The sequence below is a fragment of the Vicugna pacos genome, chromosome 31, assembly GCF_048564905.1.
Source record: "Vicugna pacos chromosome 31, VicPac4, whole genome shotgun sequence".
NCBI classification, from domain to species: Eukaryota; Metazoa; Chordata; class Mammalia; order Artiodactyla; family Camelidae; genus Vicugna; species Vicugna pacos.
The window spans coordinates 24,512,106-24,528,425 of record NC_133017.1 but is presented as its reverse complement, the minus strand read 5'-3'; the positions used below and the strand labels follow the sequence as shown (position 1 = coordinate 24,528,425).

At 50.2% G+C, this 16,320-nt stretch overlaps 1 protein-coding gene across 2 annotated transcripts in view; it reads left to right on the top strand.

Moving 5' to 3' along the window:
* Positions 1-16,320, top strand: part of SYK (spleen associated tyrosine kinase) — a 90,352-nt gene extending 74,032 nt beyond the window's left edge. For both annotated transcript variants that reach the window (XM_072952422.1, XM_072952423.1), the window contains 5 exons: positions 2,111-2,320; positions 3,814-4,003; positions 6,581-6,721; positions 7,389-7,501; positions 13,861-16,320. In XM_072952422.1, the coding sequence (XP_072808523.1) occupies positions 2,111-2,320; positions 3,814-4,003; positions 6,581-6,721; positions 7,389-7,501; positions 13,861-13,933 (727 nt within the window). In that variant the 3' untranslated portion in view covers positions 13,934-16,320. The remainder of the gene's footprint in view (positions 1-2,110; positions 2,321-3,813; positions 4,004-6,580; positions 6,722-7,388; positions 7,502-13,860) is intronic.

Here is a 16,320-nt window from a genome sequence, read left to right as displayed (position 1 = left end):
TGGATGCATTATTTCAGCTAGAGGTTTGGGGAGAGGAGAGGCCGTGTAGGTCATTTTGGGGCAACATGATGTCTTTGCAACACTGAGTTTTCCAATTAATAAACACGACCCACCCTTCCATTTCCTGGGGTCGTCTTTAACTCCTCTCGGGTTTCTCTCGGCACGGTTATTTAGTTTTCTGCGTAGAGGTCTCGCACAACTTCCCTGTTGGATTCATTCACCGGGAGTTAGTCCTTTTGATGTCAACATATATGGTATAATTTTTAGATTGATATTTGCTATTTGCTATTTCTTCTAGGACTGGTTTTGCCTGTCGGCCTGAAGCCCAGCAGTCTTGCTGAAGCCCCCTATTATTTTCCACTTATCATTTCCAGTAGTTTATCTATGTATTCTTTGACCCAAAAATTCTCTGTAAATGATGCCAGTTTGATTATATTCATCCTGTCCAATCCTTATTCTTTTTATATGTCCTCCTTGTCTTATTGCATTAACTAGGAACTGTGGTTTGACGTTACATTTAAGTGGCAGGAGCCTCATTCCTTATTTCAGAGGGAAAACGTTTAATATTTCACCATCAGGTTTATAGCTGCTCTTTTCAGATTATGAAAGTTTCCTTCTGTTTCTACTTTTCTGAGAGATTTGTTTTTAATCATAAATGGTCTTATATTTTCTGTGGACTTTTATTTCCTCTACTGATATGACCACAGGTTTTTTTTCTCTTTTGTTGTGTTTATGTGGCGAATTACACTGATGGACTTTTCAGATGTTAAACCTGCCTTGCATTCCTGGAATAAACCCACCTTGTCTGTGAATTATGTGTCATTCTATCTTTTTCATAAATCACTGCATTTAATTTACTAACATTTCTCTTAGAATGTTTACATCTATGTTCATGAGGGGTTGTCAGTACATTAGTTTCTTGTAATTTCTCTGCCTGTTCCTGGCATCAGGCTAATGCTGGCTTCATAAAGTGAGTTGGGGAGTTCCCTTTCTCTTTTCTTTTCTGGAAGAGTCTGTGGGTGTTCTTTCTTCCTTAAACATTGGGGAGAATCAAGAGGTGTCTGCTTGTTAACTTAGACCCCTACCTCACACCATACACAAAACCACATCCAGGTGGATGGTAGACTGCAGTGTGAAAGGTAAAACAGTAAACTGTCCAGAGGTCACAGAGGAGGCTGTTTCCTTGGTCTCAGGAGCAGAATGAACGGGGAGGGGGTGGACCCAGGATGCTGATGATGTTCTAAACCTCCATCTGTGTAGCAGCTACAGCTTCTGTCCAGTGACACAAAGCATATAAATACTCTTTGAGTCCTAAGCTGAAGCTGTATGTGCTTTTCTGAATGTTATGTCCGACTTACTCTGTTGTTCTGTTGTTTTACCTATTTCATTGGATAGTTCTGTTTTTATTCTCCCGTTTCGGAGTTCAACAGAAGAGGAATACTTCCAGCATTTCTGAGAACTGTATCCCAGAGAGATGCAGTTTTTCAAATCATGCCTAGTTGAGTTCCATTCCTTTATTTAAGCCCTGCTATATCAGAATGGTTTCAAGAGCTCAAACATGACCTGGATGATGTTTTTACTAGAAAACAGAAATAATTTGTTTTTTGCAAACTTGTTAAAGCTTGCTTAAAATGAACAAACTTTATTTTTTTAAGTGTTTTGTAAATTATGAACTGTAATAGTGTATGCTTTTTAATTCTGCATCTAGAAATTCATTGTAAGATATATTAAAGGAATGTTGTATTTACATACATTAGAAATACTCTTGAGATGGTAAATCTCAAGGTGTTATTGGAATTCATGAATGTCATAAGTTGCAAAGTTTATTTGAAAGTTATTTGAATATTCCATAATACGTAGGCTTTCCAATTGCTTGGGGCAATCTTCAGTGCTTTCCCATTATGTTTAACTAATTAGATGTTACTTTCTTTGTCTATAAAATGAGAGAACATGATTGGAAAGCTAGTCGTTTACAACATGGCTTCTCAAGATGACTTTCTGTTCCATGACAGGTACCATTTCTAGCATAGGAGTTATGCTTCATGGAAAATAATTATGTACGAGTGAGCCACTTTGAAAAATTTCTTATGTGTTATGACTTCTTTTGCAGAGTCGTGAAAACAGTGGCTGTGAAAATCTTGAAAAACGAGGCCAATGACCCTGCCCTTAAAGATGAATTATTAGCAGAGGCAAACGTCATGCAGCAGCTCGACAACCCGTACATCGTGCGCATGATCGGGATATGCGAGGCCGAGTCCTGGATGCTGGTCATGGAGATGGCGGAGCTCGGTCCACTCAACAAATATTTACAGCAGAACAGGTACCTTTAGGCGCCCCCACTGCTTATGCTCTGAGGGGCAGAGTCCACCTGCCCAACACACACAATAGCCTGATTTCTACAAGAAGCCGTCTCTCCTCCCACGCCTACTTGGTGTTGGTCCACACTCAGGGGTCTTGCATGGGGAGGCAAGAGAGGTGCAGTCTTAGGATCAAGTGCTCGTAGTTGTGCAAATTTTTTACCTTTTCCTTTGCTCACTCTGTATGGGCCTGTGGAGAGAGTCATTCTTAGACTATCTTGGCAAGCAGTCTCCCCGTACCAGGCAGAACGAGCGTGCTCTTGTGAAAGAAATATTTATTTACCTGTTTGTTTGTTTATGTATTGATTTATTATTTTTAATTCACATATAGTCAGTTGACAATGCTGTGTCAATTTCTAGTGTACAGTATAACATTTCAGTCATACATATATATATACATATATTCCTTTTCAGATTCTTTTTCATTATAGGTTAGTACAAGATATTGAATATAGTTCCCTGTGCTATACAGTAGAAACCTGTTGTTTATTATTTTATATATAGTAGTTAGTATCTGCAACTCCTGAACTCCCAGTTTATCCCTTCCCACCTCCTTTCCCCCAGTAACCATGTTTGTTTTCTATGTGAATCTGTTTCTGTTCTGTAAATAAGTTCATTTGTGACTTTTTTTTTAGATTCCACACATAAGTGATATCACTTTATTTTTCTTTCCCTTTCTGGCTTACCTCACTTAGAATGACAATCTCCAGGTCCAATTCATGTTGCTGCAAATGGCATTGTTTTATTCTTTGTTATGGCTGAGTAGTATTCCGCTGTATAAATATACCACAGCTTCTTTATTCTGTCATCTGTCAGTAGACATTTAGGTTGTTTCCATGTTTTAGCTATTGCAAATAGTGCTGCTGTGAACATTGGGGTGCAGGTATCTTTTCTGAATTAGAGTAAAATAAATATTTAAATAAAGATTTTACAAGGGAAACCAGTGATATTTTCAGTAATCACTTCTGAAAATATCTGTTGGTCTTTATTGAGGACAGCCGTCGATGGAGTAGCCATGCTGGGCTCACCTGCAGCCACGGTGGGGAGGGAGGGACTCACGTGGAGTAAGTTATATTAACAGCCACTAATTACTCCATCCCATTTGCTACATTATGTTCCTACTAAACTCAGGGTTGGTTTTGTTACCTGTTCAGTGTTGGAACTGGGATTCCCACTGACGCCTGGGTCTCCGTGAGACAGGTCTGACCACCCCCTTACACGGCTTTCCATGCAATTCAAAGCACACCTTGAAAATCCTACCAGTTAAACACCAGGAGAATGGTGTTCGCACTTGAACACCTGCAGGTTAATGTGGTTGTTTCTCACCATTTGTGACTCTTGCTTAAGAAGAAAAGGAAATGAGTGGATTCACATTCCGTCTGCGCAAGGGGCGTGGTTGGTTGTTCTGAAATGAACTACCGTTCACTTTTACCGACGACACCTCTGTGACTTCCAGGCACGTCAAGGACAAGAACATCATCGAGCTGGTGCATCAGGTGTCCATGGGGATGAAGTATTTGGAGGAGTGCAATTTTGTGCACAGAGATCTGGCTGCAAGGAATGTATTGCTGGTTACTCAGCATTACGCCAAGATCAGTGACTTTGGACTTTCCAAAGCACTTCGTGCTGATGAAAACTACTACAAGGTAGGGGCAGCTCAGCTGACGTTCAGAGCAGCGGGTAGCAAAAATCTGAAATGCGAATGTGTGTCTTCTTTATTTTATTACAGTAGGGTTTCAAGAGGCAATTTCCTTGTGTAAATATAACTATGTAAGAAATGTTCATAAGCTTTGATTCTATTGTTTTAAAAAATGGGAACACTGTAATATATCACAACTTGCGACTTACTCGGAATAATGTCTTCCGAACTATTCCTTAGAACAACAGGGAATCAGGGTATTAATGACAATTTGTTTAAAAAAATAAGAATAGAATTATTGTATTGAATTACTTTGGAATATATAGGTTGAACAGGTTGACTCTCGCAGGGTTTTTCGAAGCCCCTCTCTGAACCCTCAAATGAACTAATCAGAACTAAAACAAGGGGGAAAAATACAAAAGCCCCATCCTCATATGAACTCAAACACAGGGCGTATGTAGAGTCTAAGTTGGTCAATTGGAAAATGCTGTGGGGTTGAGCCCAGGCAGTGGAAGAGGGTGCCAAGGACAGATTCCCAGCTCTTCCCTGGGAGTGTCTGGTGGTCCAGAAACAGAGGACAGAGCCTGAGGGTCTAACCAGAGAATGGCGGGACGGGGCACTGTGGGGTTGCCCTGAGTGGCTGGGGAAGCATGGTTAAGTGACCACACTGCCCCCCGCTGCAATGATTCTCCAAGAGGCCAGCCGGGGGAGTGGCAGGTGGCAACAGATAGCAGATCTCGTCCAGCTAAGAGTCAGCACGAAGGACGACCGACAGGAGCAGAGCTCCTCCCTGCATTCTTCATAGAGGAGCTGGCCCCCGAGCAAAGCCACTTCAGACATGAGCCTTCACTAGAAAAGCATCCAGTGAGCCCCATCCAGGGACTGCTGGGAAATGGACCAAAGGGAACAGCTCACCTAGAATGACATCCAGACATACACAGCAGTGAAAAAAAAAGGAGATTTTAAGGTTGGAGGTGCTTTGGGTCTTGCACTTCATCACAGCAATGAGAGAGAAGAAAACATAGACCATGTAAAACATAGACCCAAACAGGAGATGGAGAAGTGAGAGAACAAGTCACCCCAAAACTTAGTGCCTTAGGGCGACGCCGGGCGTGGGTTCCCTCGCACCCCTGCCGCTCGGGCAGGGCCTGGTGGGGGCGCGCCCCCTGCTCCACGCAGCGTCCCCGTGGGGAGTGGTCCCGAGGGGGCGCGGGGGTTACTCCCACTCTGCACACTCACACAGCTCGTGACTGGCCTGACACGGCCCGTGGTCGGGGACCTCCACTGGGCTGTGCTCACAAACGATGACGCGTCTGCACGCGGCCTCCCCGTGTGCCCTGGGCTTCCTCGCATCCTGGCGGCTGGGCCCTGAGAGCGAGTTATTCAGGAGGCAGGCAGGGGAGGCTGCCGGGCTTCTGTTGCAGAGCCAGGACCACCCTATTCAGGGGAGCGGGGAAGAATGACAGAGAACAGGGGGCCAGCTTTTCCCACTGCCACTGATATTAAACGACACACCATTGCAAAGTAAGCCAGTTGATCTCTGGAAACCAATAAAGAAGAAAACAGAAGATAGTGGAGAAGTGAAGTGAATCCACCCAAGGGAGCAGGAGTAACTCATGCCAGGCTGAGCCCCCGGCCCCGAAGGAAGGGTTTTGCTGGGCAAGATTTTCATCTCTTTGTGGCCATTCACTATTTTTTTAATTAGAAAGTTTAAGACTTTGTTTTAAATGACAACTAGCAGTCTATCCCAAAATAATTAGTATTAATATATAATTATATTATAATTAATATAATTAAGTATAGTTAATAGCTATTAATATACAGTAATAGTGAAATATGCCTGTGAGCAGTCCAGTATTTCGTGGAGCATAACCATGAAGCCATATTCAAGCTCAACATGCCAAACTCCAAGGAGCTGCGAGAGGTAAGGGAAAGAGGCTAAAAGCTACAAAAAATTCAGTCTGAATCTCAAAAATACGTATTTAAATCTTAAAAACTTAAGATTTTAAAATGAAATCGCATTTTTGAGTCTCAAATTAAACATACATACACAGGCATTTTGCGAGTCATGATTTCATTTTTTTTTAATTGTGGTAAAATACACACAACCTAAATTTGACCACCTCACCCATTTTAAGGGTAGAGTTCAGCGATGTGAAGTACATGCACTTTGTTCGCAGCCCATCTGCAGAGCTCTTTTCATCTTCCAAACTGAAACTCTGTACGCATTGAATGACGCCCCACCCGTCCCTCTCTCCCCGTGTTCTGCTTTCTGTCTCTGTGAATCGGACTCCTCCAGGGGCCTCAGATGAGTGGAGTTACACGGTGTTTGTCCCTCAGTGACCTGACTGGCTCATTTCACTGAGTCTAGTAACAGGTAACTGCATGACTCATCCACGTCTTCGCATGTGTCAGAATTCCCTCCCTTCGTAAGGCGGGATGGTGGTCCACTGCATCAGTATACCCAGCTCATGTATCCACACGTCTGTCCACGGTCACATGGGTGACTTCCACCTTCGGCTGCTGTGAACCAACACGGTGACCATAATGTTCTTCTTAACGGAGCGTCTCCCGTGTGTTTCAGGCGCAGACGCACGGCAAGTGGCCCGTGAAGTGGTACGCCCCCGAGTGCATCAACTACTACAAGTTCTCCAGCAAGAGCGACGTGTGGAGCTTCGGCGTGCTGATGTGGGAAGCCTTCTCCTACGGGCAGAAGCCGTATCGGGTGAGCGACCTCTGCTTCACTTCCTGATTACGTGGCCATCAGAACAGATAAGCACCAGATTATCTTCACCGGACCCTGACGGTCATCAGATCTGGGCCCCCATTCTGAGTCTTTATCTTTTGAGAGTGGGCAGTTAGTATGATCTCAGTTTCTTCTAAAACTGAAAGAAATATTTGAAGCTACCTGGACAGTGCGTGTTTTTTTTTTCTATTATGTCTTACACATTTAAATACGCATAAATATATGCCCAAATCAACATTTAATAGGATTGAAATAGAAATAATGACTACTCCCATTATCAAATTGGCAGCTCCGTTACCATTTTTTGGATTTTTTTAAATTAAAATATACATACTGAAAAGTGCACAAATCCTAGAACACAGACTGAGGAATTTTGACAAATGGGACGTGCCCATGGAACTGGCCCCCAGATGAAGAAACAGAACAGAACCCCAGAAGCCCCCTACACCCGCTCCATGCACAAGCCTTACCCCGAAGGCAGCCCCATCTGACTTCCAGCATCACAGATTAGGTGCTTCTGTTTTGCACTTGATGTCATGGACGTCGCACAGCGTGCACTCTTGTTTCTTTTCGGGGCTGGGTTGTGTCTGTTGTGTTTCGCTGAATGCTGTGTTTTAAAAGCTCCGGTGTGTTTTGCATGTTTCAGGGAATGAAAGGCAGCGAAGTTTCTGCCATGCTGGAGAAAGGAGAGAGGATGGGGTGCCCTCCAGGGTGTCCGAGAGAGATGTACGAGCTGATGACCCTGTGCTGGACCTACGAGTGAGTACCCAGCCCTCCCTGCCACTCAGCCCAGCACGCTGCAGGCAGGTGGCATCGCCAGGCACTCAAAAGCATAAATGCTGTCTTTTTATGAATCAGGGTGGGCTCCCTCTAAACAAGCAATGGGGGAGGGGTCTTGCTTCCTGGACCAGGTGCTCGTGTTCTTCAGTATAAAGAGTGTAGACAATTACTCTAATTCAGGGCACTGGAATTTAAATGTCAGTAATGTTGGCCCAGGAGTAAAAGGGGCGGTCAAAGTGAAAAAAATATTCTTTAGCATCTGGTCTGAGGGTGTGTGCCATTTCTGGTGAGAGAGGATGGTGGTGGAGGTACTTAGGGGGGTGCCATACTTGGCTAATTTCTGATTCCCGATCACCTTCCTTAGTGAGGCATGACCACAGATGTGGGCCAGCTCACAGGTGGATTGGCTAAGGTACCACGTCCTGAGAAGTGGCTCACATCTTGGCACAGTGGCCCTCAGAGTCTGCCCTGAGGGCCCTCACGTGGCCTGCCTGGTGGAGCACATGTGATGTTGTGGGCAGGTGACATTCAGGGCAGCTCAGCTGGCCAGGGAAATGCGCTGAACCTGAGAATCAGGAACATGGCCTTTGACCTTACCTAGGTGTGGCAACCTGGAAATGCATCATGGGGAAACCCTAAGCCATGGTCTCTGTCCCTCTGGCACTGAAATGTGCAGCTTGGAAGTGATGCAGCTCATGTAACCGGGAGGTTTGTTCTCAGATACTGCAGCTCAGGCTGCAGGAGCATCTTAAGGATGAGGGATGTTCCAAGTGCCTGCAGATGCCACCTGGGGTTTCTCTACGTCCCAGAGAGCGTCTTCCGCCACCACAGCCAGGAGTGGAAGTGAAGAATCTCATTATTATCTAGAAGTGACCCTGGCACCAGCCCCAAAGGGAGAGGGCAGAGATTTTCCCTGCAGACATGGTTCAGGGAAGGGGCCTTTCGGTACCCAAGGTGCCCGTCTAGGCTCTGGGGGAGCTTCTCTAGCCCAGGTTGCCAAAGGGATGTCAGGGTGTCAGCAAGGGCGAAATCCAGCTGATGGGTCTTAGGTGTCCATCACATGCAGTCTTGATGTCACCTTCCCACGCCCGAATGGGAATCAGAGAACCACTGACAGGCAGGGAGTGAAACTGACATGGAAGTTCTGGGCTACAAATCACGGTGGGGGGAGAGATACAGGAAACAGATAAATTACCCCAAGATGATGTTACAAACCTTGCAGTCGGGCCACCGTGTGCCAGTGCTGAGTCCAGTCCCTGCTGCCCCACCTCTTGGTGCCTCTGAGGGGCAGGGGCGGGAAGCACCTGCAAGACGTTCCAGGAATCCCAGAAACGAGGACAGGCCGTTAAGCTTTTCCTCGACACACAATTCCGAAGGACCTATAAAGCCACTGGGAACGGGGCAGGCTCTTCCTGGCTTTTAGTAGGTACCATTTGGCCCACCGGGATTTGGAGACCCGGTGGTCTGTGAGGAGACACTAGGAGCAAGAGAGACCCCCCCAGGGTGGGAGGCAAGCTCATGGCATCTCTCCCCCACCCGCTTGTTGAAGAAAAATGTGTTACAGCTCAGTTGTGACAACAACTTGGATCCACGCGAGAGACCGAGCAGCACTCAGAGAGTTGGAGAACTCAGGATTTTTATGCCAGTAGGGACAGAGAAGTTAACACTCCAAGCTCTGGGCCCCATCTGTAGGTTTACACAGGCCTTTATAGGCTGCCAGTTTACACTTTGCAACATCATATGCAAATGAGGTATAACAGAAGTTGACTAACTAGGAACAAGCTTTGTAGAAATAGACCAATCAGGAGGGAGAGAAATAACCAATCAGGAGTGAGTTCCATGCAAATGAAGTACTACAATGGACCAATCAGAAGTTAGGGAAATGGACCAATCAGGAGTAAGGGAAATAGCCAATCAGGAGTGAGCTCGGGGAACCAATAGAATTTTAGGGGTAAGTAAGCCCTTTCAGAGGCAGAAAGCGAGATAGAGCCTCTGGGCCAGGGAGGCGGATGGCGCTGGCAGGAGAGTAGCGGCCCTGCCTGGGGGCCCTGCGGGTCTGTTTATGGGGCTTCCCGCCTCACTCTGTCTAATCGACCTCCCCGTCCTGGAAGCCCCGGGGAGGGCACGGCCGGGGGCATGCGAGCCTGTGAGCACTGCGTGGAAGTGTTGTCTGGTCCTGCCTGCGGTTTCCTTTGCAAGGTTTCCCTTCCTTGGGGAAAGGTGAACTTTTACTTCATTCTGCAACAGATGAAAAAGCCTGAAAATAAGATGAAGCTCTCAGGGACATCAAGTTAGTGTTTTTGCATTTAATGTTAATGCTGACATGTTGTTTTTACCGTTTACCAGTGAGGAGCGGGAGGGGGTGGCGGGGTGCAGAAGAGGAAGTTTCCGGTGGGAACGGGGTGTTAAGGGGTGTGTCCGGTGGCCCGAGGCAGGCGGGGCGATGTCGCCAGGGCACGCCTCCCGCCGGGCGTGGGAGGCGCCGTGAGCCTGCTGGACTCCCTGGGTGCCTCAGTGCCTTCTTGGCCTTAGGGAATCAGGAGCAGGTGCTGCTCACTGGTCTGTGTCCTCGGGGACTGTCACTGCCAGGACTGTCCACAAGGGAGGATGTGAAGAGAAAACAGTTCTCGGTGTACACCGGGGTCATAGCCTCAAGAGAACGTTATTTCCCAATGTATTTTCCCACCTGGAGATTTAAGTTACAGCCAGAGCCAGGCGTGCAGGGAGGGACGCCTTCCCCACCACCTCTACCGCCAGGGGTGCTTTCCCGTGAGCTCGGTGCAGCTGTACCTAGGAATTCGCTACAAACTTGAAGTATCAGTCGAGTAGAAACTGATGATGTTCACGCCTAGAATTCGAAATGATGGCTCTTTTTCACACTCTGATTTCTTTTCCAACACGCTGTATTTCTGGAGGCTGAAGTTTTTCTAGTAGTGACCTGAAAAGGTAGACGTTAGGGGTCGGGGGAGGTGTTCAGAAAGTTTGTCATTTGATGAAACACAGTTGACTGAAAAAAACACTGTTTCCTGGGGGGACTCAGAAGTAGCAGGAGCTTGTCTGGCAACCTGGGTCTTTGCCTGGGGCTGTTGGGAAGGCGCCAGCCGCCCCGGGCAGCAGGCGTCTCCACGTACCAGCCTTCTCACTCCTGACGCCGCGTGTCCTGGGGGGACTTCATCGGGACTCTCAGCGTGGGTGGCAGAACCCCGAGGGACCGACATCATTCCCAGCCCTCTCACTTTGCAAAGGGGAACAAGGCGCTCCCGGCAGTGCCGGCGGTGGGGGTGGCGTTGCCAAAGCCAGGAAGGAAACAGTCCCCCACCCCACCCCCAAGAAAAACAGGAACCCACGCTGGGGGCGGGGGCGTCACTCATAAGCGTGTCCCAGGGTCAGTTCACATCCGGTCTGGGTGATCAGACATGCTTGCGGGAAAAGCCCTTGCAGATTGCGAGAAGGTGGGGATCCTGATCCTGAAAACACAGGGCCTCTGCCTAACGGAGAAAAGCTGGGGACGTTCAGGATTCTCTGAGAGCTGGCAGCGATTGAGGTGGCTGTTTAGAGATTGGCAAGCCCAAGGCACAGTGTCCCTGCTCTGCCCCGGCGCCAGGTCCTTGGCCTCTGTGCGCCTCATCGTCTGAGAGCCGCGGGCATTCACTGGGGCCACACTCACCACCCGAGCCAGCTGCGTGCAGGCCAGGCTGCTGTCCCCAGCGGGCGTGTGGTCGGCAAACCTCACGGAAGGCACAGGTCCCACCCCTGTGGGAGCCCGCAGTCCAGAGGAGGGGCAGGCAGGCATGCAGGGACCGAGAACCTCAAGAACCAGTGCATCTGTGAGGTGTTCTCAGATGGTGTCGAGTCCACGGGCAGCTCGGAGCCCAGGAGGACCCCGGGCCCGGGAGGGAGTGGCACGTGTGCGTGAGGACCTCCTGGGTGGTGGCTGTTTCTCTGCAGAAGGAAAGGAAATGGCTGCTTGGGGCACAGAAGCACATGGAGCTTCCAGAACCTGGTGGATTCAAAGAAGTAAATACAAAAGATCCCCGTATAGTTTCCAGCCAATCGTTTTAAAGCATTTTTTTTCATGGTTTCCTCCATTGTAAACAGTCAGCCACCTTTTGCCAAAGTGAAGAATCGTCACATGGATGTGTAGATGAATAAATGGCTAGACTGATGATGGACGGATTAGGCAGACAGATTGATCAATTCATGATGGACGGATGGGTGGACGGGTATTTTGACAAACATATACATACGCAGTTTTAGATTTGTCACCGACACACTCTGTTGACGGCCCGGCACCTACTGAGCCCCGCGAATAAGCACTAGCTGACACTCCTCATGGAGGTTACAGTTCTGGGCTGGGCTGGGGGCTGGGCGTTGCTAGGCAGACGGGAAACAAATTAACCCTCGTATAAACACATGATTACGTATTCTGATGGGTGCTGTGAACGAGAGTAAAGGATTCCGGTGGGTGTGCATCTTCCCGTTGGGGCGTCCGTATCAGCCTAAGGGAAGGGGCATTCCAGCTGAGAGCTGCAGGATGAGGCGCTTGAGTGCCAGAAATGAGACACGAGGAAGGGGGCCACTGGGCAGGAAAAAGCACCCCAGATCCAGGTGGACAGAAGTGGGCGGGCAAGGGGTGGGTGGCAAGCTGGCACACAGGCAGGACGCTTGGCCACTCTCCTCTGCAGGAGCTCGGCCTCAGCCTGGCTTCCTAGAGGCAGCCTCACCCGTGGTGGAAAGGAGAGGTTCCCTGGAAAACTGACCAGGTGTCATTGCCGAGAGCCGGTCCGTATTCTTGTTTACCTCCACTAGCTTGTCTGCGTGGTGCTAGGCTCCTGGGTGGACGAAGCCCTCGTGGCCAGACTCAAAGGGACGCTGTGCCTTGGCATCCCCGTGGCTGGAGCAGAGCGCCCTGCCCTGCAAATATGATAAGGCTGCGCCGTTTGGCTGTAGAAGTTTAGTAACGGGGGAGGCTTCCTCGCTGTGTGGACACAGGTTTCCGCACATGATCCTGCATCCCAGGCTTGGTCATCGCTTCCCCTCCTGTCACAAAATTTGGTGGCCAGAGACACGTCTTCCTGCAGTGAGCCAGAGGAATCTTTGGTCTCCAGACAGGACCACAGGATTTTTGCAAACAGTTTTATCATGCTTTTCGCTTGCTCTTGAAAGCTCTCGGTCCAACCATTTATTTTGATGCCATTTGACGGAACTACCCGTTTTGGTTCTGCAGCCATCACTCTGCCCTCATAGTGGCAAGCGATTCTTGATCCCTGGCTCTTCCTTCGTAGCTGGACTGAGCCACGTGAGATTGCAGCCGTTGCAGGTCGGAAAGGTTGCGTGTGGACACTTCCTGCAACCGAACCTCAACGTCTGTTTCACTTAGTGGGCAGTTTTACCTACTTGCCATGTGGCCCCAAGTCTTGCAAAATAAAATTAATTTCCAAGCTAAGATAGAGTCTCAGAGTTTTGAGAAATACTTGCTCCCAACTTACCCTTCCAGTGTGCCAGTGTTAGCGAAAGCAGACAGGCCCAAAAGAGTTTTGTTTAGACGCTGCAAATTGTTAAAAACTTTTACCTGTGGTTTATGTACATCATCACCTCACCGGCCAACAGAAGCAAGGCCTTGGCACGTTAAGGTTTATAACAGCAGCACGTCTTCAGAAAAGTCAGAGCCGTCCGACTGGGGTGTGAGGAGGGAACCTCTAAATCGTGTCTAAATTTTTCTTTTAACAAGGTTATGGGTCAGATGTTCCATATATGTCTGCAGCACGTTTTCAGGCACACTCTGTTTTGCTAGATCATAAAGAGTCTGTGAACGTGGGATTAAAAGATCCTGACCTTGAGTGTGAAACTGACACAGCATTGCAAATTGACTTCAATAAATATGTATATACATATACGCGCACACAAAAAAATTTCATTTTTTTTACCTTTTTCAATTGAGTTATAGTCACTTTACAGTGTTGTGTCAAACTCCAGTGTAGAGCACAGTTTTTCAGTTACACGTGAACATACATATACTCATTGTCACATTTTTTCCACTGTGAGCTACCACCAGATCCTGTATACGCTTCCCTGTGCTACAAAGTATCATCTTGAAGGGACAGACGGGGATAAACAAGACTCCCCATCTGTAAGGTGGACGCGAGTCACCCGGAGACCTCGCTGAGCGCAGCCTGGGCTCCGGGGGTCTGGGGTGTGCCTGACGCCGCGTTCCCCGCAGGCTTCTGGTCGCCCGGGGCTGCGGCGGGGACGCTCTGAGAGCCGCGGGGCCGCGGGGGCGCCGGCAGGGGGCGCTCTCCCCGCAGCGCGCTAACGATGCCGCCCCCACTCCCTTGCAGCGTGGAGAGCCGGCCAGCGTTCGTGGCGGTGGAACTGCGCCTGCGCAATTACTACTACGACGTGGTTAACTGATGACGGCGGGCCCACCCGCCGGTGGCTGCCGTGGAGCAGATGCGCCCGCGCGGGAAGACTGTGCCAAGCGCCTTGATTTTGAGTCTCCATCCCCCTCCGCCCGTCGGGAGAGCCGTGCTGACTGTCGTTCCCCAAAGCCTGTCCCGGACGGAACCCGCCCTCCGCCAGGCAAACCCGTCCCGGAGGAGCCATGGGGGGACAGACGGAGCCCAGAATCAGAGGGCCCGTGGGTTCGTGTTTCTTGACTGCGGGGTTTTCATGGCAGGTTAATTTCCAGGATGTGTATCCAAACTCCTTTCTGTCTGCAGCCCCCTGGCTCCTGGGCTGCGTTTGAATCGCGCAGCATCACCACCACCTGGGGTGCTGAACGGCCCCCCCCCCCCGCCCAGCTCTGCGTTCTCCGCGGCGGGGGGCAGCCGCTGGCCCGTGACACCTGCCCTGGGGGAGGAAGGAAGCGGAGAAGGGGTGTGGCGGCCACCGGAACGAGGCTCCCTCAGGTCCCAGGACCGAGTCCTGCCACCGGAAAGCTTTCCCCATAGAAGTACTTGGAGGCTTTAACAAAAAAAATCAAGCTGAATCTGTACAGGGCCCAAGCCGGTGGCCAGTTAAGGGGGAAAGAACTCTGGGGACGGCTTCTGCCCTGTGAGTTCTGAGGCAGAGGGCTCCGGGCTGCGTGAGGACGGGGCCTGCTGGCATGAACTGGCTCGCTTGTCGCCCCAGAGCCCCTCTCCTGCGGGCTCCTGCGGACAGTGCTTGGCTGCAGACGCATTAATAAAGTTCTTTGCAGAGACGCAGTCGGGCAGAGGCTGTGGCCATGTCAGGCCTGACGCAGGGCAGGCCCCGGGTGCTGCGGGCTGTCCCCGCCGGGCGTGGTCCACGTTCCCTCTCCCCTGGGGACGGCGGCCGGGCCGGAATTTCCTGCCTTTTCCTGTATTCGTAGGGGGGGCAACCTGGTAGCCAGGGCCATCTGCAGATGGGTTTCCTAAGTGTGAATTAATCGTAAAGCCGCAGATCGTGGCCTTGCTTCACGCAGGCCTCGCTGAGTGTGACTTTGGGCTGAGGATGTGAGACCCAGGGAAGGATAGGGGACCCAGGAAACTTCTCCAGCCCCCTCGGCCCTTGCTCCTGGCTAATGTTTGATCTTCTACAAGTCATCAGCCCACTGGTACCAGATTTGCTGTGGCCTTTGAGGTTGGAGCTAATGAGCCCGCATTCTTAGGTCAGCTGAGGCACACAGACTCAGACCGTCTCGTCTTCAGCGGCGCCCAAGACATCGTAGCGTCCTGCCCCTGGCTGGGAGAGGAGCCCCACCCCTAACAGGGGGGCCAGGCGGTACTCAGCACCCGGCTCCGCCGGACGGGAGCCCACTCGCAGAGCTTGTGTTAAGGAATGTTTAGAAACCGCCCGTGCTTTGTAGAATGGTGCCACCTCGTGTTAAAGAGAGGGTCCCCGTGTGCTGAGCAGATGCTCAAACCAGTGGCCACGCACGCTTGGTGTTCCTGGAATTAAAAAGATGAGCAACGTAACGTCTGTGGTCAGGCTGGGCGTAGCTTTAGAGTCCTCAGAGGAGGGCCTGGAGAACGTGGCGAGGACACCTGGGAGGGAAGCCGTCCCTGCATGCCGCCGAGCTCCCGCTGTGTCCCCAGAGCGTGTCTGTCACAAAGGCCACCCGCTTACAGCAACGAGGGGGCGCGTGCAGAGCGCTTTCCTTCTTTCTGGTGGGATTTCCTGCACCGTCCAGCAGCCCTCGCCCCGCCCCGCCCTAGGATGTGAGTGGACAGGAGAAGCTCAGCCCGGGAGGCGGCCAGCGCCTCCTCCACGCTGCCCTCCGCCTCCTCCACGCTGCCCTCCGCCTCCTCCACGCTGCCCTCCGCCTCCTCCCCACTCCCGGCGGAGGGAGCGCCTGTGTGCAGAATTCCCTGCGGCCGCGTGCGCATCCTGTCTAGTAAGAAACATGTGCCCTGTGTCAGGAGTAAGTCTCCTTTCCCCTGGGGTCACAGCGGAGGGCACACAAGGAAAGGCGACTTCACGGAAGAACAGCTTATGACGTAAACGAGCAAAGTTTGGAGGGTTAGGGCTTCTTGCCGGGCGTCAGGCTGGGCTCCCCCGCACGCCGCGCTCTTCCTGGCTCTCACCCTGTCTTTGCCTGGGTCTGGGTTCCCTCCACGTGCCTCCAACCTTCCCATCCTTGTTTAGCGACAACTAAAGGACACCACCATCCCGTCACACTGCCCTGGCAACACCAGTTGTCTGCTGATACCACAGTCACTTGTCCCCTCAGTGGGACCAAAGGTTTCCGTGAGAGAAACATAATCCATTCCATAGTTAAAATAATTACAATAAAAATGATGATAATGATGATAATAAATGACAAATGTTTTTTTCGA